We start from the raw sequence: 17479 nt of genomic DNA on the forward strand, positions 1-17479 counted from the left end.
GGAAGGGAGGAGAGGCCCAGGTGAGGAAGTCCCCCCCCTCCCCCATAGGTGAGTTTTCTCAGGGAAATAGTAGGAGGCCAGGCTATCTGTGGAGGAGGGGTGAAACAGACTGGGGACAAGAGTGGGGAAAGGGACAATGTACTGAGGCAGAGGCACGTTCACGTTGGGAAGGGTGCTGAGCACACAGCTGAGGACAGAAGGCACGAACGAGCAACGCCATGACCTGCTGTGCAGTTTTCTGAAGCAAAGGCAGTTGCTACAGTTGGTGGGAGTCTCACCGATGGCGCAGTGGAAAGACAGGGAGTGAGGTATTGAGGATACTGGCAGGAGCCATGTTCTCAAGATGTCAGCTGAGTGGGGGATGAGGGGCCGGGAAAAGGCAGGGGTCTGAATGAGATGGAAAATGTCCTGGGGATGGCTTGGTGAGGAAGGAAGCGGAAGTCCTGGGAAATTGTAACTCGGGATTGATGTATTGGTAGTGAATTTTCTACAGGAAGTGATGTCAAAGTCCAGGGTGTGGCCATGGGAGTGATTATGAAAGGGAGTGCAGGGTCACGGGTCTGGGGTCCTGGACTGGTGCCTCACAGGAAGGCCGCGTAGGACTTGGACTTGAGACTAAAATCCAGTAGCCAAAGTCCTTGGTGAGTGAGGGGGAGGATTGAAAGGGCTGTGAAGTTAACACCCCGGAAGCCGGAAGCCAGAAAACACGAATCTCATCTCGAAGGAGATGGGTTTGCTTTTGTTCGTGTTCTGTGGTCTGGAAGCGGGGAGGGGCGCCAGTGCCCCTGAAATCCTGAGCCGGGTGCCGTGGGAGAGCAGGAAGCTTCTTCCCAAGAGGAGAGTGCTTCGGGATCGAACCGGCACAAGGCAGGCCACCCGGATCTGATGTTTCACTGCGTGGTTTACAAAGAATTAGGCTGAATCCAAGGTGGTTGCGTCTCGAAGCTTTTCTATGCAAAATTGACAGCGCAAAACTCTTCTCTCTCTCTCAAATCTCTTCCACTTCCTGTAATTCAGGTGTGTTTGTCATTCAACCCTCAAAGCACCCTGGTGGCCACTGGCAGCATGGACACAACAGCCAAACTGTGGGACATTCAGAACGGAGAGGAAGCGCTCACTTTGACGGTACGTTCAAAATGCGACAGCCTCCGGAGCCTTGCATTTTCATTCGCCGCCCTTTAGCACCGGCCTGTCATTTGAGTTTGTTTCTATTTTTGTGTTTATTGCAAACTGACCTCTTGGGCTTTCAGACTCTGCAGTGAAAAGAGTGTCCCGGTTGGTTTGTTGGCTCTTCCAAAAGGCTTTGATGGGAGAGCAGGGGAAGCCACGCGGGCTCTTTCCTGTGACTGGCTTTAGTCTGTAAACCATACCAACTGTGACTTAAAGCCACTGCCGTCTTCCTGGCTTAAAGCCAAGTAGGAGGAGGCTGGCACTTTCTGGAAGGGGCGGAAGTGGAGAACTTTCCAGAAGATTCCTTAAACGGATGACTGCTCGCTCCGTCCTCCACCACCCCCCACCCCCCCAGTCTTAGGAGCCTTCTGTGTTACAAAGTCTGAAATGACAAGGGGCCAGCGGAAGGAGGAGCATGGCCACAGGGCACCGCCCATAGCCCCGGTGCTGCCTGTCCCCACAGGGGCCTCTGTCCACTGCCACCGGGCGTCCAGCACTTGCCTGCCGCCTCTGCTTCTCCCCACCGCAGCCCACGCCCCCGTACAAAAATAGGGTGATTCTCTGTGCCGATCGGTGGGAACTGCTAGCTGGAAAACCCAAGTCTTATCCTTCCAAATTATAAATGGACATTAAACACAGGACCCCTCCCCTAGGAGAGCTTTTTCCAAGAAAGTTACAAAATGGCCCGGAGAGAGAAAAAGCACCCTTTTTAACTAACGCCGAGGGATGCAGAGTGCCAGCCTTAATTAGCGTAAGCATCCTCTTTCGATCTTCGTTCTCATCCTGTCCGAGGGCAGCTGCCTCTGCATTACCTCCACTTTCAGACACATGCCTGACAGTCCTCGAAGGACGCATCTGTCCCTGCACACCTACACCTGCCTGCCGCCAGAGAACACGTTCGTTTCGTGTGTTCGGAATTGCCATGTTCAGCCGCATTTAGTTTTTTCCATTCGGGATCAATCAGAAGTTTGATTTGTAAATGAAACTTTCCGCTACTTAAAAAAGTAATATATGTTAATTTGCTACAATAATTAGAGAAACAAAGGAGACACTGCAGAGTAGAATCTGCTGCAGAGAAGGGCTTCTTCGGATTGTCTCAGGACGTCTGATGCATCAACCGTAGACAGGGACCAGGTGAAAGTCAGGCCAAAGGCCAGATATTTATTAACCTATTTGATGTTAAGTCATCATAAGAATATCCTTTAATTTTTTTTTCAATGTTTATTTCTGAGAGATGGAGAGAGAGAGAATGAGTGAGGGAGGGGTAGAGAGAGAGGGAGACAGAGAATCCCAAGCAGGCTCCAGGCTCCGAGCTGTCAGCACAGAACCTGATGTGGGGCTCAGACTCGTGAACTGAGAGATCACGACCTGAGTTGAAGTCAGACATTTAACCGACCGAGCCACCCCGGTGCCCCAAGAATATCCTTTTTTTTTAAGTTATTAACTTTATTTCACAAACTTGCCTATTGTTAACCCATAAAGCGCACAGCCCTTTTATTTTTTTATAATCATTTTAAGTTTATTTTTTGAGAGAGAGAGAGAGAGCGTGTGTGTGTGTGTGTGTGTGTGTGTGTGTGTGTGTGCAAGAGAGCTTGAAGGAGAGGTAGAGAGAGAGGGAGACAGAGAATCCCAAGCAGGCTCCACACTGTCAGTGCAGAGCCCAATGCGGGGCTCGGTTTCACAAACCGTGAGATCATGACCTGAACTGAGATCAAGAGTCAGATGCCTAACCCACTGAGCCATGCAGGCTCCCTGCATACAGCTCTTCTAAAAATGTTTTTAAGACAATGTGAAAAAAGCCCTCTGATTTCCCAAATCATGCTCTCACCCTGTCTATTCAAACAGAAACAAAAATTAAAAAAAACAAACAGCCGTACTATGTAAAATTGACTTGATTTAAGTGTGTAAGTCAACTTTGAGAAAAATTTAGTCAAGTGCCACTTTCCCCAGACTCTAGTTTTCAAACATTTCCCCGGAAAGAAACCTGTGCCCATTTGCAATCTCTCCCTCTTGCCACCCCCAGTCAACCACTAATCTTTTTTCCCCCTATAGAGTTTTGCCTTTTCTAGCATTTTCTTATCAACTAGGATATTGTGCATTTGTAGGGAGTGTTTTTCCACAGGTGTGCGTGACGGTATCCACTCTCTTTCTAGGGACATTTGGCTGAAATCATCTCTTTGTCCTTTAACACCTCGGGAGACAGAATCATCACAGGGTCTTTTGATCATACAGTTGCAGTGTGGGAAGCTGAAACTGGAAGGTATTCTCTGTCTTTAGGAATATTAAAATCTGTGGGGCGCCTGGGTGGCTCCGTCGGTTAAGCGTACAACTTCGGCTCAGGTCACGATCTCATGGTTCGTGGGTTCGAGCCTGACATCAGGCTCTGAGCTGTCAGAGCCTGGAGCCTGCTTCGGATTCTGTCTCCCTCTCTGCTCTACCCCTGCTCATGTTCTCTCTCTCTCTCTCTCAAAGATAAAATAAGAAAACATTAAAAAAATTTAAAACCTAAATCAGAGGGTTAAGAAGACCATCTTTGCTGTTCATTAGTTTAATCTTTATCTATTAAGTGTGCTTTGGATTCTATAGGAATAGGACACACCACAAATAAATTAATTCATTATTTAATGGTATTTCTGATCCATAAAACATGTGTATCTTCTTAGAATTCTGAGCAAATAATGCCACACAGCAACATACAAGGAGAATGTTAACGGTAGCCTGGGTGTATGGCTGTTACTTATTCTGTATACTATGTAATCAAATTTCAGTGGCTTGTCATTACCGTAGGCATGGATATCAGGAGTAAATAAAATCATGGCTAATTTCCCCTACTTAATTTAGTCCACGAACTTCAATTTCCTTCCTAATTATTTTTGGTTCTAGTTGCTAAGATGTTAACTAAATTAGACTATTTGTTCTATAAAGCTCTACCTTGGACCTGTCTGCATCTTGGTAAGGGGGCTAATCATCAGGGGTAGCAATCAAGATGAGGAAGGGCCCTTCAGACACTTGAGAGGAAGTTTCTGAACTACCAGGGGGTCCGCTCATCCGGTGTAAGAGCGCTTCCAGAATTTCAGACCATCTTTATTATTTTTTACCCATGGCTTTCTGAGGTCTTGTCTTAAGTAATGTTGCCATCTTTGAGTGCTTAAAGTTTTGGTATATTTCTGCTGAAATGAAATGAGTAGCCTAGTTGACTCTTTTTGAGCTATAGTAAAGCCATCATTGTTTGGTCATCAAAGATGTTATTTTGTAAAAACCAAAGTTTAGATTCTTACACCCACAGGGGGCTAGACATCATTATTTGGGCACATATCCTGACGTGTGGCATCGTTCACCAGCATGCATCCTTTCCATTCTGCAGGAAGGTGTATACCCTAGTTGGGCATTGTGCTGAGATTAGCAGTGCTTTATTCAACTGGGATTGCTCTCTGATATTAACCGGCTCTATGGACAAAACCTGCATGGTGAGCTCAAGAAACACCTTTGCTTTACAGTTCTTGTCTGCCTGCTTTTTACTGTGTCAGACATTCCCTGCAACATTAACAAATTTCAAAGGTACTGTAAAATTAAGATATTAATTTATAAATGATAGTTGGCATTAAAAAAATTTTTTTTAAAATGTTTTATTTATTTTTGAGACAGAGAGAGACAGAGCAGGAGCAGGGGAGGGGCAGAGAGAGAGGGAGACACAAAATCCGAAGCAGGCTCCAGGCTGTGAGCTGTCAGCACAGAGCCCGACGCGGGGCTTGAACTCACAAACCGCGACATCATGACCTGAGCCGAAGTCGAACGCTCAACCGACTGAGCCACCCAGGCGCCCCCTTTTTAAAAAATTTTTTTAAATGTTTTATTTATTTTTGAGACAGAGAGGATAGTTGGCATTTTTAAATGTTGTTTCTGATCTCCCGAGTTTAAAGAAACTATGTAGTAAAACAATGTTAATTGAATCAGATCAAACAGTGTTAATTATTACAAGATCTTTAAAAAAAAATAAAAGGCATGTTATTTTTCTTTATTCTCTCTGTCCATTTGTTGAACTTTGATTAGAGGCAGTCTCAGTGAGGTTCAGCACAATGTCTCCCTGCCTTTAACTTTCTTTTGCTAAGAGCTTATGCTCTGGAATTATTATTTGATTACACATCCAATGTATTATAACCTTAGTGTACTTTTCACGTGCTGGCGTTACAGTTTTAGATCAAGCTCCTTATCATTTGATGACCTTCTTATGAAAAGAGGACACTTCGTCTCCAGTCAGCGAAGCAGGCACTTTGAGATTTTTCCTACTATCGTGGCAGATTTGTACTACCCATCCTAAATGTCTGTCTCTGATCTTCTCCTCGTCCAAAGTGTGCCTTGTTAGTTGGTTGGCTGTGGTCTCTTGTCATGAATCCAGGTAGAATTAACAGAACATGTGAAAATGATACACATGATCTTGGCCCAGTTATTTAGCCAGCCGTTCGCATGTCATCAAGACTACTACTTGCTGTTTTTGCACTTCAGACAGGAAGTTATCATAGTCGTCTTTTTTTTGTTGTTGTTTTTGTTTTACTTGTAGCTGTGGGACGCTGCAAATGGAAAATATGTGGCAACATTAACAGGCCATGATGATGAAATACTAGACAGCTGTTTTGATTACACTGGAAAACTTATTGCTACTGCTTCAGCCGATGGTAGGTCATCGATTCATACATTTAATTTATGGGTGGGGGGATTTATGCTTTGTTTGAGAAACATGTATAATTCTACACTATAGGTCATCTACCTGATGACCAGCTGTGGTACAAACCACATGTGCCTCATCTCTGTGATGTTGGTATCTATGTCCGTATCGTATTCTTGGTAACCATGTCACGATATCTGCGTCACCTCCTTGGCAGCCACGTCTGGTGTTATACTCGGTCTTCACACCTCCTTGATGACTATGGATAGTGGTATATTATGGGTCATCTCCCTAATCCTGCATTATGCTCCACTGTGTTGACCTCATCAACTTGACCACCATCCACAGAGCTATAATAAGTCTGTATTATCTCCTGTATCCACACGTGCTGCTCCATTACGTATAGCGCACTTTTGTGATGAACACACGTGATGCTGTTCTATACGTCATCTTCTCCCTTACCATTGATGAGTCTACACTATATCTGCATCATCTTATTGGTAACCATGGACTGGTGGTAAACTGTGTGTGCCTCAACTCATTGAAGACCACATATGATGCTACAATACATCTCTGTCATCTTCCTGTTGACCGTGCATATTATTATGCCCATCTCATCCCTCCAGGACACAAGTTACAGGGTACGTCTACTCCAGCCCTGGGTCACCAAGTAAGACCCTACATTATACCATCATCCCCTCCTGATGGCCGTAAATGATAACACACCATACTCACATTTTCTTAAAAACCATGCACGATATTCCATTTCACTCCATCATCTCCTTGATTGCTGCCTAGGAGGTATCCTCTCCTTGATAACCATGTATGGTTACCATGAACTCACCTTGCTGACAAATAAATAGGATGTTACACCATGTCTTTGACGTGTCACTGAAAGCTGCATATCATGCTATGTGACATCTGTCCCCCCTCATTGACAAGCATCGGTATTACAACATTATGAATACACTCTGTCTTGGGTGGTAATTTATTATACTAAACAACAGGTCACCCTCATAACTATGTATTCCTGACAAGCATGTAAGAGACTCCACGACTTCCACATCATTTGCTGGCCACCCTGTCATTATGTCCACATCACGTCCTTGACAGCTGCATGCGATGACACATCTGCACCATCTCCTTGGCCAGCATACGTGACGCTATACTAAGTCTGTGTCATCTCATGACATCACACAACCACGTGTGATGCTCTTCTTTGAGTCATCACTCTGATAATAAAGTATGATGCTACACTGTGTCATCTTCCTGAAGACTGCAGGTAATGCTACCCCACACCTGTGTTATCCAGCTGATGACCACATATGCAGCTGCACCACGTGTGCATAATTCTTTTAATAGCCACCTATGATGCTACATTGTGTCCACACCATAGACCCGAGGATTACGTTTTAAGTTACACCATGACTTTGTTATCATTTAAAGACCACACTGGATGCTGCACTCTTATCTGCCTCACCTCCTTGGCAAGCTGGTGCGGTGCTATCCAAAGTCTACCTAATCTCCTGGGTAACCATATGCAATGCTATTCCATGAGAGACCTCACCTTGGTAGCCAAGTATGATGCTGAACTGTCATCTCCCTGGAGACCAAATGTGATGCTACACCTGATGACCATGAAGGGAGCCACATAAGTCCACATTATCCCTCTAATGACCACATATGATGCTATCTTGTGTCTATGTCATATACCCAACTGCTATGTTTTAATTTACAGTCCTTGTCACTCTCTTTAAAATCTTGTATGATACTACACTATACCTTCATCTAATCACTTATAACCGTGTATGATCCTCTGCCATATCTTCACCACTTCCTAGAAATTTATGTGCGACGCTGTAATATTTCTACCTCATCACCTCGGCAAACACGTCTTCAAGGTCCGCTATGTCTGCTTCACCTCATTTACAAAACTACATGATTCCACATCATGTCTGGGTTGTGTTTTTGAAATCTGCTCCTCAGGCTATACCTTTTGTGTCATCTTGAGTGCTACGTGTGATGCCCTAGTGCCTGTCATCTCAATGGTAGGCTCGTATAACGTTAATCTGTGTCAACAATTAATAACGTTATGTGATGCTTAAGTGCTCGCTACCCTCCATTAATGATGGTACACTCTGATTGCATCATCTCCCTGGCAACCATATATAATGCTACACTGTGTGTCATACCCTGATAATTACCTCATCTCCCTGACAATCAAGTAAGGTGTTGTGCTATTTCTGTGTTATCTCCTAAAACACATGTATGATGTTATACTATGTCTGTCTCATGTTCTTCCTAGCAACATATAAAGCTATATCATTTTCTTGATAATCATGTATAATGTCTATACTAGGAGAGATTCCTTGATGACCATGCATGATGCTACATGATATATGCACCATATCCTACAAAACCATGCTACATTATGTGAAACCCCCTGTACAAGTATGTGTCATGCTCTACGATTACTACATCACCCCTTTAACAACCCTGCACCATGCGACTAAACTATTTCTGTATTATGTCCGTGATAATCATGTATGACGCCACACTATGTCTGTGTCGTTTGGAAAACAGGATATGGTGATGCATTATTTCTGTGTTACTTTTCTATTATTTGTGATGTTGAAATATATGTGTCTTGTATTCCTGATCAACACCTATGACATTACAATATGTCTGTGGCGAGCCTATTGTATCCACATATGACACAAATTGTGTCTATATCGTCCCTCTGATGAGCACATACGACACCGCACTGTGTGTCCTCTCCCTGATAATGTACGACACCACACCACATTTGCATCATTTCCCTGACAGCCAGGGTGATGCTACACCATTTCCGGTCCTCTCCTTGACGACCACGTACGAAGCCATGCTGTGTCTCATCATGTCTTGGCCAGCGAATGAAGCTATAGACTCTGTTTGCATATTTCTTAACAGTCATGCGTGATGCTCTATTATAAGGAATCTCCTGACAATCACGTATGGTGCTGTGAGATATCTGTGTCATCTCGCCCACCGCGCGCGACCCTGCACTGTCTGTGGCCAGCCCACGTGATGGCATCCTGTAACTGCATTACCTCTTTGATAACTGTATTCGTTTGCCAGGGCTGCCATAACAGAGTGCGACAGACTGAGTGGCTTAAAAGACAGACATTTCTCTTCTCACAATTCTGGCAGCTACAGGTTCAAGATCAAGGTGCTGGCAGCGTTGGTTTCTTCTGAGGCCTGCAGATGGCAGTTTTCTCCCTGTGTCTTCACATGGTCTTCCCTTTGCACGTGTCTGTGTCCTAATCTCTTTTTCTTACAAGGGCACCGGCTATATTGGGTTAGGGCACACTCTAAGGACCTCATGTTAATCTCATTTCTTCTTTAAAGACCCAATCTTGGGGCATCTGGGTGTCTCAGTTGGTTAAACGTCCGACTTCGGCCAAGGTCACGATCTCGCGGTTGGTGGGTTTGAGCCCCGAGTCAGGCTCTGTGTTGACAGTTCAGAGCCTGGAGCCTGCTTCGGATTCTGTGTGTCCCTCTCTCTCTCCCCCTCCCTGGCTCGTACTTTGTCTGTCTCTCTCTTAAAAATAAACAAACATTTAAAAATTAAAAAGAAATAAAATAAAAAGACCCAATCTCCAAGTAAGTCAACTTCTGAGGCACGGTGGGTTGGAAATTCAACATAGGAGTTTTGTGGGGACCGCAGTTTGGCCCAATAACAGCATGTGTGACATACAGCATGTTTGTGTCTTCTGCCTGAAGACTTGTCTTCTTGCAAATCCCACAGTATGACATGTCTGCATCGTGTCTTTGCTAATCATGCTACACTCTGTCTGTATCACCTTTTAACCTACTGTATACAATGCTACATTGTGACTTCCCCACCTCCCGAGAGCCATGGATGATGCTATACCAGGGGTAAACTCCCTGAAGACGGTGAATGACGCTTCTTGACGTCTGCATCATATCCTTGACAAAAACATGAGATGCCACACTCTGGATCATATCTTAAGTATGTGTCATGGTGTGTGATTACTCCAGAATGTTTCAATACATACATAATGCTCTGCCATTATTCATGTCTTTGACAACCTCGTAAGGGTATATGCTGTATATCCTATACTGTGTTTATATCATCTCCTTGATAACCATGGGGAGCGCTATGCTATTTTGCATCATCTCCTAGACAGCTAAGTGTGATGCTAAGTGTGACAGTATGTGTCATGTCCATGATGACCACCATGTATGATGCTCCAATATATCTTGCCACCTGTTGATGACCCCATATGTTGCTACGCTGTGTGTTTTAATCTCTTTGGACAAGCATACATCATGCTATACTATGTCTGCCTTGTCTCTGTGATGGCCACATAGGACACTATGTCTGTGTCATGCTCCCATGAATGCGTATCATGCTGTGCTATGATTGTGTCATCACCATGTCAACACGCATAAGCCTCCACTGTGTCTAAGGCATCTCTTTGATATTCACATATGATGTTTTATCATGTCCAATTCCTTCGTGACTCCAGGGGACTCTACATCATGTCCATGTAAACTTCTTAACAGCCATTTCAGGAATTCTAGCAAAGATGGAAGGCTTTTGGGGGGGAGGCGTGATTTGTTCTTAGTTTTCCTGCATTTGCTCCTTGTGGCTAACATACTGTTAAACAGTCGCATATCTTTTGTGTTACAATGACTTGTAGAGTTTTGCCAGTGATTCATTTTAATTTCACAGTCTTTATTCCACCTGTGTCTCCTTTTTAAAAATTACATTTGCATGCTTATTCTCTTACTCACTAGGACTTTTCAAAGGTGATCCTTTGATCATACATAAAGTTCTTTCTATGCTCTGGAATTATAAACACCCTGAATTTGAGAGTTCTACTTTTTCAAAGTAACCACTTACTTTTTCATCTTATCACAGAGCTTGGCTTTTTAAAAATCATCCCTTAACTGTAATTAATCTACCCTTTTCATTTTAAATATCATTCTCACTTATACGAAAAAATCCATTCGACACAAGTAGAGAGGGTACCTACTTTGTGCCAGGAATCGTTTTAGGAGCATGGGATAGATCAGTGAGCAGAAGAGAGAGGAATCCCTTCCCTCATGGAGCTGTACTGTGGAGGGGGAGACAAGGAAGAATACCATACATATGTTTTACATAGAATGTGAGGATATAGAGAATGTTAGATTATAGAGAATGTTAAATTATAGAGAATGGCAGATTAGGAAGCATGTTAGGACCTTGTCAGCACTAGGGGAGCAGAAAGAAGCCAGGTCTGGAGATCAGGATGCCGAGGGATGGGTAAGAATGAACTGCACGTTCAATTCTTCTCCTTTTGTTTTCTCTACCATCTGTTAAGCCCCCCAGCAGTGAGTCTATTCTTTCCCTGTTCAACAAGACGTTGCTTCAAAAAAAAAAAATCTTCTTCTTCTCTTTTGGCGTGTCTTGTGAGCCTCTTCCCATCGTGTACCTTCTAAGAAGTCTTGATGCTTAGGAAATCTTGTTTACTTAATCTCTGGTTCTTGCCCCACACCCCCTTCTTAAAATTGGATCCATTCAACTGGGTTAGTTACCTGGGTTAGTTACACAGCTACATCTGTGTGTATGTATCACCTTTTTCTTCCTCATTGGAATCGTTCTCAAGACTGAATTATTTTTTGGTGTCCTATTCATATTTCTGTCTTTTTAAAGTCATAGTTTCAGACTATATTATTTCTGTCTTGCCTGGGTTTAAAATGCTTCTGAGAAATTTCAAGGATGACTATGTAGAATATTCACTTTTGTCGTATTAACACATTCTTAAAACACGTTGGTCACTTGAAGGTTTTTGGAATGTCCAAGTAGCAAGTTTTATATTTTTAGTCATATTGATTGTACAATAGCACTTTTCATCTACTCCTTCCTGAAGTTGACATTGTCAGAAGGGCAAGTACAAAATTTACTAAGATATTTTGTTCTTCTCTGAATGAAAATTAAGTAACCAAAATTCGTTATCTTTGCTAATTTTGCCTCTATCTAATGTTTTAATTGCACTAATTTTGCCTCTGTGTAAAGTTATAATTGCAATAAGAGAGCAGCCTTCACCTGGCTAGATAAATTTTAACTTTTTTCTGATAATTTTACTACTGCTGTTTTTCTCCTTCTGCACTTGTTTAACTCCTCCACTCCTTAATTCTAAAGAAATGTATATACCTCTCCCTCCTCCCTCCCCCCTTCCTTCCTTCCTTCTTTCCTTCCTTCCTTCCACCCACCCATCCATTCATCCACCCATCTATCCATCCATCCACCCACCTATCCTGTATCCACTTAATGGGTGTCTACTGGGAGCTTGGCACTTCTGGGCACTGGAGAACATCTGGGAACAAACCATTCTACTAGCTCTTTCTGTAGAAAGGCATCCCTAATGCCTATTCTTTGCCCAGCAAGTAGTGGCTGTTGTTCCTTTTCAAGAAGGCCTCCTGAACCTTCTGTGCCCTTACACGCTTTTTGGTGTGTGGTGCTGGTCTGGTGGCTTATTTCATCCCCAACTTCTCAAAACTTGTTTTGATTCTCCCCTTTCTCTTTAAGATCTTCTTTCTGGATTCCTTCCCCGCCTTTTCGACCTTGGAACCCATTGTTTCTTCTAGTAAGCTCAGGGCTATAGACGCACCCTCTTCCCCCTCTTCTCCCGCGGTGGCACCAGCTTGCACGGACAGTTTCAGGTGGTGGCCCTCGCCGCAGGAAGGGAGACAAACACACAGAGCCTGTATGTCAGAAGGATAGATATTTACATAATTCAAAGCACATGGTTCAAAGTTCTGTATTGCACATGAATTCATATGTATCTCCACTCTTTCAAAAAGGAACGGCAAGGGTTTTCAGTGCAGCCACAAGGAAATGCATTGCCAGATTGGAAGGCCACGAAGGTGAAATTTCAAAGGTGAGTTGCATTCTCATCTGGAGCAGTTTCTTTAGTTAAAAAGAATCGAATGCATAGTGGTCTGTTGGCACTAGGGTTTGCCCAATTATCCTACTCTTTCTAGAAATCATAAAAACTATATTTTTAAGTGTGACCTCAAACTCAGCGTAATAAATGATTCCTAAAATCTTTAAGACAGTTTAAGACAGTATTTTTTCTCAGCCATCAGCAAAAGATCGAGTTAGCGGAAGATACTTATTAAAGCCATTTAAGAAACTGGTGAAGTACTTTTCTCGGTCTTGGCTGACACACAAATGTATATTATGCAGAATAACATGCTGTTCAGCAAGTATCAAGTGTGCTGTGAATTCAATGCAATTGAGAAAGTGTGTCCGGGAAATATTTAATACTTCACAGTTTAAAATTTTTTAAATGTTTATTTATTTTTGAGCGAGAGAGACAGAGCGTGAGGTGGGGAGGGGCAGAGAGAGACGGAGACACAGAATCCGAAGCAGGCTCCAGGCTCTGAGCTGTCAGCAGAGAGCCCGACACGGGGTTCGAACCCATAGACTGCGAGATCATGACTTGAGCCAAAGTCAGATACTTAACTGACTGAGCCACCCAGGTGCCCCAATACTTAGTAGAGTTTAAAATGACCTATTTTGAAAATTCAGAGCTGTAGCTTAGGATTTTGTATAAGCTTCACCCATATGTGATTCACAGAGCAGAGACTTCCAATCAGTGACCTGAAGTTTAGCCATGTCCTGTGACAATTTTGGAAAGATCTGGACATGGGGACCCTCCACTCCCACCCAGTTCAGCCCAGTTCTTTGGTCTTGTACCTGAGATCAGATTTGCTCCTTCCTTTTAAAGTATAATTTTGATGGCTTCAGGTCCTGGAAGGCTGCCCCTAGACCCTGGAACTGTCCCTGTGGTGCTCCCCACCAACCCACGCCCCCCTCCCCCCATACCTGCTGCTGGTGGCCCGGAGCTCAGGAGCTCCTGTCTTTCAGGGTTGGTCTCTAAGGCCATGCAGAGAACATCTTCTCCATAAGCTGGGATGGGCAGGAAGGGAGAGAGGGAAGTGTGGATGTGGGAGACAGCCTGGGAAGAGAGCCCAGACTGTGTTTCTGAGTGGCTGGTCTAATAACTTGACATGCATGATGTGTCCTACTCAACAAGTGCACATGTTTTTGTGTATGTGTGAAAATGAAGAGTTCTCAAACTCTGTATTATTGCATTTTAGGCTTATATATTTTAAGAGAGAGAGAAATAGAGAGAGCACAAATGGGGGAGGAACAGAGAGAGGGGAAGAGAGAGAGAGAGAGAGAGAGAGAGAATCCCAAGTAGGCTCCACATTGTCAGCATGTAGCCCCATGTGGGCTCAAACTTACAAACAGTGAGATCATGACCTGAACTGTAATCAAGAGTCCAATGCTGGGGCGCCTGGGTGGCGCAGTCGGTTAAGCGTCCGACTTCAGCCAGGTCACGATCTCGCCGTCCGTGAGTTCGAGCCCCGCGTCAGGCTCTGGGCTGATGGCTCAGAGCCTGGAGCCTGTTTCTGATTCTGTGTCTCCCTCTCTCTCTGCCCCTGCCCCGTTCATGCTCTGTCTCTCTCTGTCCCAAAAATAAATAAACATTGAAAAAAAAAATTAAAAAAAAAAAAAAAAAAAGAGTCCAATGCTTAACCAACTGAGCCACCCAGGCACCCCTCAGCAAATGCTTTTTGATAGCTTCCACTGTGCTAGGCGTTGTACTGGGGACATAAGGAGAAAAAAAAAAAAAAAGCCATGGCCTTGAGCCTTTCCCTCATCAAATTTTTAGTCCTAGAGGATGTGACCCAAATCATTGTGTTATGATGATTTAGAGAGGCTTAGAAGCATGGTGCCCAAAGGAATAGTGAACTGACCATTTCCTTTGACAGCTGCTCAGATACGTTTGACAACACTTGGCACATAGGAGGCACTAAGCACAGGTTTATGCAATGTGCTTTGCTTTGAGTGGCAGTAGAATGAAAGTCCCTGCCTGTAGGCACGACATTCACTCATTCTGTGGCCAGGTTGAAGGAGGATCTGTATGCTTTTGCTTACAGAAAGTTGGGTTACGGGGATGACATGGGGGGTTGGATTTGAAGGAGCCTGACTTGTGTCCTCATCCACACCAGGGCTCTCTTGGTTTGCCTGGAAAAACTTTGGAAAGAGGCTAGGTGGGGAATACTCAAATTAGAAGAGAGCTTCGGTCTTTATCCTTAGAGTTGTTGTGTGTGGTGGTGGTGGGGGGGGGTGTAGCCAGTTAATTTCTTCTGTCTAGAAGAATTATTATGTATTAATAATAATCATGTATTAATCCCCGCAATATTTTTTCCCATCAGGAAGGAACTATTCTATGTAAGAATAAATGCCAGGCTAGGAAGATGACAGGTGCTTAGTAATGTCCTCTTTTTGCTGGTTGAAAAATATGTCGGGAATCATATTACACAAACCTGTGATCCTTTTTCCTTTCTGTCTTGTAGATTTCTTTCAACCCCCAAGGGAATCGTCTTCTAACGGGCAGTGCTGATAAAACAGCGAGAATCTGGGATGCTCAGACTGGTCAGTGCCTCCAGGTTCTTGAGGGGCACACTGATGAGATCTTTTCATGTGCTTTCAACTATAAAGGCAACATAATCATTACAGGTACGGGAAAGAGAAACACATCTGGGTGTTCAAGTTCACTGTTTTTCCATTTGATGGCATCGTTTGAGGGGAGGGCAGAGAGGATAAGCAGAGGGGATGCCTGGGGTGGCTCCATTCTCGTCTTGGCCAATTCTGAGATGCTGTGAATTTCGCTCCTGTGAGTAGGACACAGACTTGCCCAATTTGTGACTGACAGGAATCATTAAAAATTTTTTTTTTCGCTCCCAAAATGCCCGAGCTGCTCAAAGGCTCCACGACTGGACACACCGAGTGTATTGATGATTGTCAACGACCCAGAAGATGTTAATTTGTAAAAAGAGAGAGTTAGTGAATAAAATAAAGGAAAAATAACTTTGTGCAATTTGTTTCATTAGGTAGCAAGGATAATACCTGTAGGATATGGCGTTGACGGAAGACAGCCGGCTGATGAGCGGATTTGCTAGCGATGGAGGTGAAGGTAGAGCTTCACAGTTGTCAAGCAAGCTATTTTCATGTTTCACATCTTCTCTTCTTCCGCAAGTCAACTATATGCTGTCGTTAGCTTCGCAGATATGACCGTTAAAACTAATAAACTTATATCACGTCTTCATAGTATTTGATGGAAATGGTAGGAGAGACCACAATGTGTGGCCAATGTCACTGGTGATTGCATCTTTGTTTTTATTTTTAGTAGCATCATGATAGTGATAAAGGAAATCAGAGTGATTTCACAGTGTGTCTCAGATTCTCCTTTGAAAGCTCTTATAAAATCTGTTGAATAAAGGTTTTGGAAGCAGTTGTGAGTGAATTATCCATCTACATGTATGATGTATGTGTCTCTTGTGACGAGAACTTTTAAGATCTGTCTTAGCAACTTTTTAAAAAAATTTTTTAATGTTTATTTATTTTTGAGAGAGCGAGAGAGACAGAAAATGAGTGAGGGAGGGGCAGAGAGAGAGGGAGACACAGAATCCGAAGCAGGCCCCAGGCTCCGAGCTGTCAGCCCAGAGACCGACGTAGGGCTCGAACTCACAGACCGCGAGATCATGACCTGAGCTGAAGTCGGACGCTTAACTGACTGAGCCACCCAGGTGTCCCTGTCTTAGGAACTTTCAAATATACGGTACAGTATTATTGACTGTTGTCACCATGTTGTATATTACACGTTCAGGGGTTATTTATTTTTAACTGGAAGTTTGTACCTTTTGACAGCCTTTACCAATTTTGCCCACTCCCCAACGCCCTGCATTGGTATAAAGGCATAAACCACCAATCTGTTCTCTGTGTCTATGAGCTCAGTGGTTTTTTGTTTGTTTGTTCGTTTGTTTTCTGTTTTGGTTTTCTTTTAAGGTCCCACATAGAGTGAGATCATATGATATTTGTCTTGCTCTGTCTGACTTATTTCACTTAGCGAAATGCCCTCAAGGTCCATCTACATTGTTGCAAATGACAAGACTTCCTTCTTTTCTATGGCTGAGTACTATACCATTGTATTTATATACCACGTTTTTTAGTCTATTCATCCAGCGATGGACGCTGAGGTTGTTTCCATATCTTGGTTATTGTAAGTAATGTTGCAGGGAACATGGGGGTGCATAGATCTTTTCCAGTTAGTGTTTTCATTTGCTTCAGGAAATACCCAGAAGTGGAATTACTGAATCATATGGTTCTATTTTTAATTTTTTGAGGAAAGTCCATCCTGCATCATGGCTGTACCAGTTTGCATTCCCACGTTTTTAGGAGGACATGTATGTTTGGAAATTGACTAGAAGTTTTACTACTTATTTTGTGATTTTACTTTGTGCAGCTAGGAATGAGAGGCAAAATTGGAATGGAAACTTCATCTTCCCTCATATTCAAAAGTGTATATCTATGCCTCCTCCCCCCAGAAAAGAAGTTGCCAACCTACACTGATAAAATTAAGGTCGCATATAAGGAAGGCAAAGTGGATATCACTTAATAGAAAATATGAATCGAGTTCATAGTGGATGTAAAATATATGGGCAGGTTTTTCTTAAAAAAATGTTAAACAGAATAGACATTCAGACGAATGAATTAAAAACTCTGGATGGAGAGCAACTGGG

At 43.4% G+C, this 17479-nt stretch overlaps 1 protein-coding gene across 2 annotated transcripts in view; it reads left to right on the forward strand.

Moving 5' to 3' along the window:
- DAW1 (dynein assembly factor with WD repeats 1) overlaps positions 1-16186 on the forward strand; it is a 46773-nt gene extending 30587 nt beyond the window's left edge. The window contains exons 7-13 of one of the 2 annotated variants that reach the window (XM_030327619.1): positions 1018-1125; positions 3324-3430; positions 4535-4637; positions 5729-5843; positions 12686-12762; positions 15254-15416; positions 15791-16186. In XM_030327619.1, the coding sequence (XP_030183479.1) occupies positions 1018-1125; positions 3324-3430; positions 4535-4637; positions 5729-5843; positions 12686-12762; positions 15254-15416; positions 15791-15825 (708 nt within the window). In that variant the 3' untranslated portion in view covers positions 15826-16186. The remainder of the gene's footprint in view (positions 1-1017; positions 1126-3323; positions 3431-4534; positions 4638-5728; positions 5844-12685; positions 12763-15253; positions 15417-15790) is intronic. The other variant, XM_030327620.1, reaches the window with a different exon arrangement.
- The last annotated feature ends 1293 nt before the right edge of the window (positions 16187-17479 follow it).

The sequence above is a fragment of the Lynx canadensis genome, chromosome C1 (assembly GCF_007474595.2).
Source record: "Lynx canadensis isolate LIC74 chromosome C1, mLynCan4.pri.v2, whole genome shotgun sequence".
Taxonomy (NCBI): Eukaryota; Metazoa; Chordata; class Mammalia; order Carnivora; family Felidae; genus Lynx; species Lynx canadensis.